We start from the raw sequence: 12,213 nt of genomic DNA, 5'->3' as shown, positions 1-12,213 counted from the left end.
GAGAGAAAAATTTGCCTAATGTTTGGACATATATGACACTCACTTTCTTATTCTCCTTTTCAAGGTTATTCTTTAAATCTTTAGTAAAGTGCAATAAAATATAACAAAGTATGTAACTTAGAGAGGGGAGAACCTTATTTCATGGCAAGTCAAGGTGATGTTATTAATTTTGTGAGTTTTTTTTGTATCTTAGTGCATGTCACAATCATTAAAATACCCATTTCTTAAAGAAACATTTCTATGAAAAAAGAAATCAGGTAAGTAGATAAATGGATATACTATGCAGTAGACATTTTTAATGAATGTTTCTGTAGTTTTATAATAGTATTTATGTGAGATTTTTATTAGAAGGTAGCACTTTATTTGGCAGGAGATGTTGTCGTCATTTCCTGATAGCCATGAACTGTGCCATTAACCACAAACTACAGCAGATAAGAGCCATTGGTGACTTTATAACAGAGGGTGAAGAGGGAGACGACAGAGCATGGAAATATGAGAGGGTTTAGAATTTGTAGTGGTTATTGGTTTCTGTCTTGGCACTTCAGTGAAATGCTTACTTTTGAGAATTTAAGAAAATTAAAATGGCAAATATTTTTACTTTTGTATTTTCCATTAAAAAATCTATTACTATAACACTTTACAGGAAAAAAATAACTTTTACTCTGAGGCTTCCAGCTTTGAATGAAAAAAGTTTGTCATGAACATACCAAAAATATGATAATTAAGTACTACGTATATTAGAAATAAACTGTACCAATGAAAATAATGATGAATTATCATTTTTCTCTCTTAACAGTGGAAAGAGTGGAACGAGAAAACCTTTCAGACTATTGTGTTCTGGGCCAGCGTCCAATGCATTTACCAAATATGAACCAGCTGGCATCCCTGGGGAAAACCAACGAACAGTCTCCTCATAGCCAAATCCACCATAGTACTCCAATCCGAAACCAAGTGCCCGCATTACAGCCCATCATGAGCCCTGGTCTTCTTTCCCCCCAGCTCAGTCCACAGCTTGTCAGGCAACAAATAGCCATGGCCCATCTGATAAACCAGCAGATTGCCGTCAGCCGGCTCCTGGCCCACCAGCATCCACAAGCCATCAACCAGCAGTTCCTAAACCATCCACCTATTCCCAGAGCAGTTAAGCCGGAGCCAACCAACTCTTCCGTGGAAGTCTCTCCAGATATCTACCAGCAAGTCAGAGATGAGCTGAAGAGGGCCAGTGTGTCTCAGGCTGTCTTTGCAAGAGTGGCATTCAACCGCACACAGGTACAATTTTAGCACTGAACGTTTTCATTGGTGGTTAAGAATAATATTAGGGACAGAATTGTGACATGTCTTAATTCTTTTTTATCTCTTTAAAAAAGTTTTATGGATCTCAGAGCACATAAATTAGATTAATAAATAATACTTAATTCATGAAACACTATCACCATTGATCCATGGATGACTCTAATTAATTAATTAATTTCAATAATATAATGAACATCTGTGAACCAGCTGCTCAATCTTGGGACCCAAAATGTTACCAATGACTTGGGTCTATATTTGTGCTCCTCTCATCTTTTCTATCTACTTCTCCACAGTTGTAAATCTGATCTTGACTTTAGTGATTATCACTCCCTTGTGTTTTAAAAAACCAGTTGTAAAGCTATTTATGCATGCCCCAATCTACCATTTACCTTGTTTTTGAACTTTATAAAAAGAGTATCATTATATATCACAATTTTATAACTTTTATAAACCCTTTAAAATGTACGTGTTAGATTTAAGATATTGATAAATTAATAATGGATATTTTTACTCATTTTTAATGTTTTGGTGTAATTATATGCCAATATAATATTAAATGATTAAAAGGTTCACAGAACCTGAATAGACTGTGGGGAAAAGAAAAAAAAAGGTAAACAGTTTATTCATATATGTCTTATTTTATTGAAGGCTGTTTATATTAAGCATTCTTTTCCATCAGTGGTTCTTAAACTTGAGTGTTTCTCAAAGTCACTGGAGGATTGTTAAAACACAGATTTCGGGCCTCTTCCCAGAGTTTCTGATTCAGTAAGTTCAGGGTGGGACCCAGAAATTTGCATTATTTTATTTTATTTTACTTTATTTTTGGCAGCTGGCCAGTAAGGGGATCCAAACCCTTGACTTTGATGTTATCAGCACCATACTCTGAGTGAGCTAACCAGCCAGACCCAGAAATTTGCATTTCTAAAAAGGTACCAGGTGATGATGGTTTGGTGGGCCACGCTTTGAGAATCACTAACCAAGTCCCTTTATGAATAACAAAAAAGTAAAGGTGCCTAACCTCAGGGAGCTAAAAATCTAGTAGCAAAAAAAGTGTAACCAGATAACTATAGTAAAATGGGAAATATGGTGAATAAGGTAGGGGATTGTAAGCAATGGTTGTAGTGGGGATTTATGGCAAGTTGGGGGTGAGTAATTCTTCCTGTAGAATACATATGGTAAGTCTTGAAGAGGACAGTAGGTTTAAGTTTAGCCACCCTATTAAATGCAAGGCAGAAAGTGAAGCTCTGTGCAGATGCAAAGATAAAAAAGATCATGGGCAAGCATGTATGTAAACAACTAGAGTATTAAGTTGCCAAGAGTTAGACCTTGAAGGATAAATAAAATTTAACAGGCAAAGATGGGGAAGAAGGGTATTTTAGGCTAAGAGAATTCATGAGAAAAATACTGAGCCAAAAAATTCGGGAATAGTTGGTAGTTGATAATAAAGCTAGATAATTTCGTCTGGAGGGCACAGACGAAAAAAGATCTTGCTAAGAACTTTGAACTTTTGTGGGTCTCGGAAACCATTGAAGGTCTTATGTAGGAATATGCTATGATCCAGTAATCAGAATTAGATCGTAGGAAGGTTTTTTCCCCCCCTCTCATGATAGCAAAAGGGAAGGAATATTGTTTAGGAGGCTGAAATGTGTGGAAGCTTTGAACTAGGCTGGTGGCAGTGGAGTGGAGAGTACAAAGTCAAGAAACATTGTGAAAATGAAATTGACAGAAAGTGAGTGAAAGGATGAAGAGGGAAGAAGTAAAGATAATGCCAAGATTAGACCCTGGTGACTGAGAATAAAGATATAATTAATAAGAGAATCAAGGACAACATTGAAAGAGTGGTTGGAGTAAGGTTAAAGTGATTTTTTTGGATTGAGTTATTTTGACTTTGAAGTGCTAGCAGACTTCTTAAGTGAAGATGTGCAGCAGTCATTGAAAATATGAATTTGTTGCTATTAAGAATTGTCAGAGATAGAGCAAGAGGTTAGAAAGTCCTTCACAAGAGCCTGAGATTTAAAGAGTTAGAGAATGGAAGGGGAGAAACCACCACTATCAACACAGCAGCAGCACCAGCATCAGGAAAAGGGAGAGTAGAAATGCCATGACAGATGGGGGTAGGTGCAGATGAAGAATAGGGAGGTAGTAGTGGGAGTATAGAGGACCTTAGCAGAGAGTTTCCAGAAGGAGATTTGTCCACATGTAGAAAGCTAAGAAGTCCAGGAGGGAGTGCCCTGAAGCCGTGCCATGAGATTTGGTGATTGGTTGGGAGAAGTCTTTGGCAAACTTTAAAGTATAATTTCATTATAGTGGTGGGGACAAGAGTCAAAATTTAGGAGTCAAGGAGTGATTAACCGCTGAGGATGCAGTAGCGGATTACTTTTTACCAAATTTGATGTTGAAAGGGAGGCCAAAAGTGGGTGCACAACTTGAATGTGATAGGGAGTCAATTTGCAGGATTTGAGAGGTAGTTTGGGGTCCCAGCTGAAGTTCAGTAGCATGAATCTAGTGTTAGAATCAACCACTGTGGTGTGGTAACTGTCTTCAACGCTGAAACTGCAGGAGTGGAAGCAGGGAAGAAACAGTGGGATTGTTTGAGGTTCAGTGCTGACATATTAGGTATGACGGGAGACCAAGAGAGGTGAAATCTCTTGCTCTCTTGATCTTAGCTAATTTATACATTATATTATTGATAGAGTCTGTTTACATCACTTGAAAATGAGTTCAGAGGTTCAGAGAGACCTGCTCATGTTCTAAACATCACTCTACTACTTTTCTCTCGAGACTCAAAATATTCAGGCAGCATTTGTGTGTCCATTGTTAACTGGACTGGGATTATGAAAGGCTCTTGTCTTTTTCAGCAAGTCTGTTGCATTCTACTGCAAAATATAAATTAGAAGGATGCATCTGCTGACTCTGTATTTAGCAGTTCTCTGTGTGTTTGTGTGTTCTTTCGTCTATTATTCATGTGCATGAGTAGGCATTTCATGGCTAGCCAACATTTTATTGCCTGGTTATGTATATTGTTCCTTTGGCTAAGGATAAAATTGAAAGCATGGTCGTATTACTTCGGATTTTTGAAGCAAATACAATATACATTTTATCCAAATAGCATGAAGTATAAGAGAAGACCCACAATGAGACAGGACAATGACAAGACCACATTGGTTAGAGGGTATACTCTGCCAAGGCCTAGAGTTCTGGATGTCTGTCTTCTCCTACCTAGTCCTTTTCATCTATTTTTATGAATTAATGATTTTCTTTGGCATCACCATGTTTCAAGTGCCAAGTTATAAAAGGTCTAAGTGAAGCACGGAACACATTTTATTATTTTCCTTCTCCCATTAAATTTGTAAGATGGCTACACCCAGAAAAAAACATTCACTTTCAATCAACATGAGCTTGAGTTCATGGGCCAGCCTTGAGGATATCAAATGGAAACTGCATAGGAATGTATGAGTATTTCCTTTTAAAATTCTGCTTTTAATTTGGGAAAGCTTTTCATCCCTCTGGGATCATAACCTGTTGTGTATAAAGCCCAACCTAATCAAGGTAGATGGTATTGACAGAATGATATAGTTTGAACCTAAGCAGGAGGTCAGCAGGCAGATTGTTTTTGCTGTATGTACTGTAGTCACTAACAGCAAGACAGGGCAGCTGGTTTTACCAGCAGCATTGTTAAATGGAAAATATGGTGTACTATGCCATATGAAACCAACCATGGATTTTCCAAATGTTGACCCTTATTTGAGTGGAATCAGATATTTATGAATGATATAATAATTTGCCAGCTATAATAAACAAATAAAATTTAATATTATAGATAATAATATAAATGAATTGTTAATCTTTGGATAGAAAAGAATCTTAACTTTTTTTTATTCTCAAAACAAACAGAATCAGAACTGTTCATTTTAGGTGGACACCTAAATGGACTATTGGAGTCATCTATTGTTATTTTAAACCTGAGCTCCATAGCTCTACAGTTCAATGGAGTGATATTGATATTGTCCAGACCAATTTATGCATATTGACTATGGAGAGAAAGAGAGGGAATGAATATGAATGAGAATGAGACAGAAACAGACATTGGATTTGAGGCCCTATGAGATCCACCAAACTTGTCTTAAATGAGTACCACAACTGCGTCTGAATGGTGCATTGTGTGATTATATGAGTTTCAGAGTAGCTTTGCTCCTTGGCCCTACCCCATCTCCAGTGCTTTGTCAGCGATGCAGATGGTGTCTGTGGAAATAATAATTTCAGGAAGCAATAGGACTAGTGCTTTGTCAGATTTCTTTTTTATTATTATTCATTCTTCCTTATTTATATCCTGAATTTATTTTAGTGTTGACATACTTTCACTTACTAAGCCTATGGACGTGAAATAAGTTGCTTGATTCTTTACTGTTTACGTCCTTGCATTTTTAAAGTTTGATTAGGAATCCTAACCTTAAGCATTCTTTTGCCCCTTGTTACTTTATAGACTTGAAAAAATTAATCAGAGGCTTATGCCAGTATGCAAAGGTTTATGACAGTATTTTAAAAGACTTAATATTACCAGGGGATGCTTGTGAAATGTCCCCTGACCTGTTAAGGGCATGGTTTCATAAAATATGTACAGTGTACAGTGAATCTTCCTTAATAGATAAACTATTCTCTAATTTATTTAAAAATCCAATGACCTACATATTCATGTGTTCAGAATCCCCCATTTACTCACATTGTTTCCCCTCTGAGACCTTCCATCTGAGCTAATCTGTTAAATGAAGTAGAGGAAGCTTTGATCCAAACTAGGCTAAATCCAATGGAACGGATGCCCTGCCATGAGTGAATGGGAGCATTAGAATGCCAGAAAAGGGAAATTAGGTGTGATCCTCATATCCTTTCTGTACCCACTATTCCTTACCTTGGTGGCAGAGTTCAGGAATCATCCTTATACAAGGAATCAGCAATAAGTTTGTATCAATTGAAAATGAGACTTTTGCTACACTTATTATTTATGTAATATGGTTTTCTCTTTCCTCTAACAGATCATGCCACAACTCAGAAAGTTTAAGGTTCATTTTGTGTCTCAGGTAGTTCTACTGAACCAATTCTTAGAAACACATTTTCAGTAGAAGCACAGATGTGTTTTACAAAATATGCTTTTTTTTTTTTTTTTTTTTTGTAACAATAGGTCTCTAATTTGATACCTTGCTCCTTCTTTAGTTCAATGAAAAAAATCACAGTTACACAATTCTTAACCTTTTATCAAAGGCCTTGCTTGAAAAAGCTGTGTGTTCTGGTCTTATCTGGTAGAGAACATAATTTGAAAAATCCTTTGGGTACTTATTTGGTTTACCTTGTCCTCATTTGACTTTGTGAGACTTTACAAAATATCTGCAGTTTACTCATCAAAGCCATATCATTTGAAGAAACTTCAGACCATGGTCATAGATACAATTTGTGAAGTCACTCAGCCACTGGAGAATGTTTTCAACAGACTGAAAAATTAGATTGACTGATATATCAGGAAAGTTGGCAGTAAGGTCAAGTGCTAGAAATGTAAACATCTTTGTGTGAAATGACATAGATTTTACTTTTATGCTTTATTGACACAGTGTTTATAATATATGCATGCCCCAAATTATTAAGGTTAAAAATGTCTAAGGACTTGCTAAACATTATATTTTGAAGTGGCACAGTTAGGAAGAAATGTGTAGCAACAAAAGAAAATCATGACAACCAAAATACAAGGGTAGTTCAAGAAGTTCATGGGAAGATTCATATTATCTTTTAATTCCATTGTTCTACAAACTTTTTGAAGTACCCTTGTATTTGGGAGAGAGAGCGCCGAATCCTAACCACTAGACCACCAGGGAAGCTGAAGTACCCTTGTATTTGGGAGTCTGAGCTTCAGTGTGTACCAGTCAGCTTTGGGGGGAAGAAATTATCTTTCAATGCTTTTGTTTGATTTATACGTATTGTTAGCCAAGGATAGGAACAATTTAATTACATGCACAGTTTATATTTACAGATAACTTGACCTCCTGGATATTCAGAATTCTTTGTCAGTCAATGTCTAGTCTCCAGTCATCATTATTTCTTTGTATCCAGTGAGATATAGCTACTCAGCAAGTCATAGAGTAATAGAGCACAATGTAAATTCAGGGGTCTTGACTCCATGGTCCAGTGAGCTGGTTATAAAATGAAGAGGAAACCTATGAGGAAAAGGAAGTCCACTTACTGAAGGATGGGCTGTAAATATGAAATCCTGAAGATCAGGCATGAACCTGTTATTGAGTTTTGAAGTAAATAATACACCCTCTTTTGATTTCAGAACATTAAATTAATAAAGTAGGAAGAGATGGCTGTGCTTGCTTCATAAAATAAACAGTCTTTCATTTCAGAATCACTGGCTTGAATTCATAGATTTAGAGATATAATAATATTAATATCTCCCAGGACAGCAGTGTCTCAAAGTTATTGGATGGCTTGAGAGTAGCCCTCCAGGTAGCAGTCTCACTTAAGTTCCTCTTGCACATATAAAGACTACCTATTGTTAATTAGGACCTTTTAGGCAATCCCATTCCAAAAAACGTGGACTGGTTGGGAAAAAGGGCTAATCTAACAGACTAAGGGGAGACACTGGCTTTGTTTGTGCCCTGGCTAAAAAGAAGGTTGATTCAGCAGCTGTCCAACATATACAACTTCCCCCATTCCTAAATCCACCTGAAATAGAAACTTGAACGTAAAAGAAAGTAGGATGTCTCTTTTTTCTCTCTTCTTCACAAAACTCATACTAAAGAATCAGAGGAAGCAAATATGATGGAATATGTTCTATTTCTTTCATCCCTGACCAATGTGCAAAGTCCTTAAAATTTAGTTACCTGAACTCATAGAAACTTCAGCCTTCTCCATTTTTACTAAAAAAAAGACTCCCTTTTGATGATAGTTTTATAAGCATTTTTCACCATTCTCCAATGAGGAATGATTGACTCATTTAACATAGATGGGGGTTCTCTATCTTCAATAAAGACTTTCTTTCACCTCTAGCAAGTATATCTCACTAGAAACCTGCACTTTTAGTGTGAAGAGCTACTGTTGCATTATTTAACTAGTCTCCCAAAATCCTGGGTGATGTTTTATAATTAAAGTATTATTTTTATCAAATAAATACGAGGAAACATTAGCTTTATATCCTATTATTTGTGTACTTTTCACCATTGCTTACTTAAAGCAATTTAAAAAAATACACACGGAGTGTTCCTTTAATGGCCATTGATTTAAATGATGACTATTTGGCCTGGGGTTAAGTGCATATTTGTTCAAATAAAATGAATTAAGCTTAAAGGCCGGAAATGCTGTGGGAAAAAATATAACCATATCAACTTGAAATAAATTAGAAATTGTTAGATTGTCTCAACTCTACCAACAAGTTTTATGCATAAAATTATCAATATAGACCACAGCATTTACTTTGAAACTTCTCTGACCGTAATACCCATAAAAAATAACTTTTTACATTATAAGCTGGCACACACACATGCACATGCATTGCACACACTTATGTATGTCTGTCTCTAGCTCTATCTCTTTTCCACCTCTCTATCCAACTATATATTTCTAAAGCAAAGCCTTCAGGAAAGGAAAAAAACAAAAACAAAAACAAAAATAAACTTTATGAAACAGCACTCATTCCTTATGTGAAGCACTCTGGTACTTTCTAATCTCTTTAATTCCAATTCATTATAAAAAGTTATTATCTTCTAAATTAATTTTATGATCTACTAATAATTATGACCCATGTTTAAACAATGGTACAGGTTAAGGCTATTTTAAATGGTTGCAAAGTTTCTTAGGGAAGGAAAGTTGTTTTACTTTTCTGAAGCAAAACGTGAATATCTTAATTTACTGCTAATTGGAATGTTCGTATTGTCATTTCCCTTTATATAATTATTTATATTTTTTCTTTATACTCTTCTTTATCCCAGATAATTTTAGTTATCCCATTCCTAAAAGTTATTCTTAAGATTTTCTGCCTTTGGTATGAGAAGACATTGAGCAAAATATAACTGGAGTACTTTGAATATTTAAAGTCGTAAATTTAAAATAAGAATTATACTTTGATGTTTTGTTATATATTTATTGATCTAGTTAACAAGTATTTATTAAGCATTCAGAGACTATGCTAGGCATCATAATGATGGTTAACATTTATTGAACACTTAGTATGTATCAGGTACTGTTGTAGGCTCTCTAGGGAACCCTATGAGAGAAGTAGAATTAGCTCAATTTTACAGGTGAGGAAACTGTCCCATAGGGAGATTAATTAATCCTTGCCCAATTAGAGCACAATTCTGAACCCAGCAAGTCTGACTTCATAACTCACGCTCATTAACTACTTTATCTCAATCATTTCTCCTACCATAGAGTGAAAGATGAAAGACCCAATCCCTTTTTCAATAAGGTACAAGGGGTAAACAGACTTCCAAAACAATAATCCTATTGCAGTATAACAAGTATTGTGATCTGTCCCATATGCTATGTGAGAACAGATGCTTTTTTGACCCTGAAGGTGACTGAAGTTAATAAAGAAATATTTTTGCAGGAAAGAATAATATTTTATAACTGTTCCCAGGACAGAGTCAACTCATGTGTTAATAGACTGCTTTACTTATATCTGAAGGCATCTGATACGTTTGAGATATAAATATTCAATAAATTAATTTTTTTGGCATGTTTTGTTTTGTTTTTGGAAAGTACTATTTTTGCCAATGTTTTGACAAAATAGCCAAAGCTAGTAAATTTTGGGGGCAAGTTGCCAACAGTTGTTTCACAGAACACTCATGGAAACTAGGAATAGCCAGGGCCCAGAACTTTCTGAATGAAATAGTCATGGTGCCAGGTACTTGAGGTGTGAGTAGAAACCGTGTGTGTGCCCAGAGCTGAGAAAACCACTGGTAAAATATTTCCAAAGGGAACCTGTTCAGTTCTCTGCTTTTGCTTTTTGATGCTAATGTAGTTAGAAAATTTTGACTTGAATTGTGCATAGCCCCCATTCCAATACCTAAGACTTCCTAAAGACAACAGAAGAAAGAGATAAGGAGGAAAATGAGATGTGCCTAATTGCATCTATCATTACATAGATTAGGTAGGTAAAAAATAGTAAAGTTGCCGGATTCTGGTTTTGGCTGTTCCTCCATTATATGTGCTTACGTGTGGCTTGATCAAGGGTATTACAGTTAAGAAAGCACAAACTGTTTTGGCTTCAAGAATCTGGGTGGGCCAGATTTGGCCAGGAATCTGATTTGGGCTTCTGTCATATACACTCACTTTGTGTTGCATACTTTCTGTGTTGTGATGGCACAAGCTATGTTTTATTGTATGCACTAGAAAGAAAGCTGTCTGTGAGACAAGGGTTTCATTTAATAAATTGCAGGTTTTGGGTATAGAGAAAATTTGTTCTAAAGTGGAGTTTGCATGATGCAAAATTTCAGTTTCGATTATCTTGTTTTCGATAGCCTGAATGAAAAGATCTTGAGTATCGCGTGTCAGACTTTCAGTACATAGCCTGCCAGGGCCTGCTGCTAGCTGTTTAGAAAAGATAGGACTCCCACTCCCAGAAACATAAAAAATATGCATTCGGTGCCTTCTTTGAGCCCTGTATTCCTGTATATCACAAACTAACCACTATGCTCAAAATGTACATACAGATTCAGCTCCCAAGAAGTTTATAGCAGCACAATGTAAAAGATGGTAAGTGTCATAAATGGGAGATAGAACTAGTGCCATCTCCATTCAAAGGAGGGAGAAAGTATCTCCAACTGCAGTTTAGATACATGTACCCATATATTCCTAGTATTTTAGTGTTTTGCAGAATATAGCTCTACAGTAACAACATTTGTCTGCAGATGTTACTTTTGTATATGCATTTACATTTGCAGAGTACATTAATTCCCTTTAGATGCTCAATTCTATCCACCCCATTCTACAAAAATGCCACATTCATAAGCTGTCTTTCCTAATAAAGAAATATTGTAATAAAAGAGAGGTTTTATTAAACTAATGCAATAACGACATTTTCTTTGAGGATTTAACATATCATTTTTAATAATAAAAATCAAATTGTCATTGTTGTGCCCTGTATGCCTTTTATTCAAATCAGACTAAGTACTTTGGCTTCATAGTTTAGCAATGCTCTGGGGGGCGGGGGGGTGGGGTGAGTATTTTTCCCATTACACAAATGAATTTCAGCAGTCAGATTGGTAGTGGGGTTGTAGCTTATGAATATGAGACCCAGGGAAACCTGTTTATATTTGTGAACAGAGGGGGAAATGCCTCTTGGGAGCAACTAGAAGGAAATAAGACTGGAGATTAGGAGAGAAACGATTCTGTGAGGTCAGCTTTCAGATGGTAGGATGCCAGTACTTTCTGCAGCCATGCCACTGATTTCACTACTTCAACTAACTCTGAATTGACCACTGAAATTTAAGAGTTCATTTTGTGTGATTAGGCTAGCTTTCTTAAGAGGATACCAGTTTTTGCTTTCCTGTCAGCTGGACACAGACATTCCAGAATTGTTTGAATGTTAAGGCTAACAAGTAAGCATGCAAAAGGGATAGTGAAATGTGAGGAAAGAGGAGTACCTTTGGAGGGAGGGAGCACCCCCCCCTTTTTTTTTTTTTACATTTCAAAGGCAGTGTGTGATAGGCAGGTTATGCTCAGGGCAGAATGGAGGATTAGCCCATGAGTGCCAAGGCCCCTTCCACCTCTGACCTTCTGTAATTTTAATCTATAAAATTTGAGTTTTTAAGCTTGCTGAGTGTTTATGACATCATTTGTTTAAAGAAATATGAAATTATGGGCTAACACGTTTTCAGACTCACTACTATGTAATAAATGTTTTGAATCATACATATTTTAAAAGATGTAACTTTT

At 36.0% G+C, this 12,213-nt stretch overlaps 1 protein-coding gene across 1 annotated transcript in view; it reads left to right on the top strand.

Annotated features, from left to right (window-relative positions):
- Positions 1 to 12,213, top strand: part of SATB2 (SATB homeobox 2) — a 182,538-nt gene that overhangs the window by 111,687 nt on the left and 58,638 nt on the right. Inside the window, exon 7 of the mRNA XM_063111484.1 lies at positions 797 to 1,269. Within this exon, the coding sequence (XP_062967554.1) occupies positions 797 to 1,269 (473 nt within the window). The remainder of the gene's footprint in view (positions 1 to 796; positions 1,270 to 12,213) is intronic.

The sequence above is a fragment of the Cynocephalus volans genome, chromosome 1 (assembly GCF_027409185.1).
Source record: "Cynocephalus volans isolate mCynVol1 chromosome 1, mCynVol1.pri, whole genome shotgun sequence".
NCBI lineage: Eukaryota > Metazoa > Chordata > Mammalia > Dermoptera > Cynocephalidae > Cynocephalus > Cynocephalus volans.
This window is presented reverse-complemented; position numbering and strand designations above follow the sequence as displayed.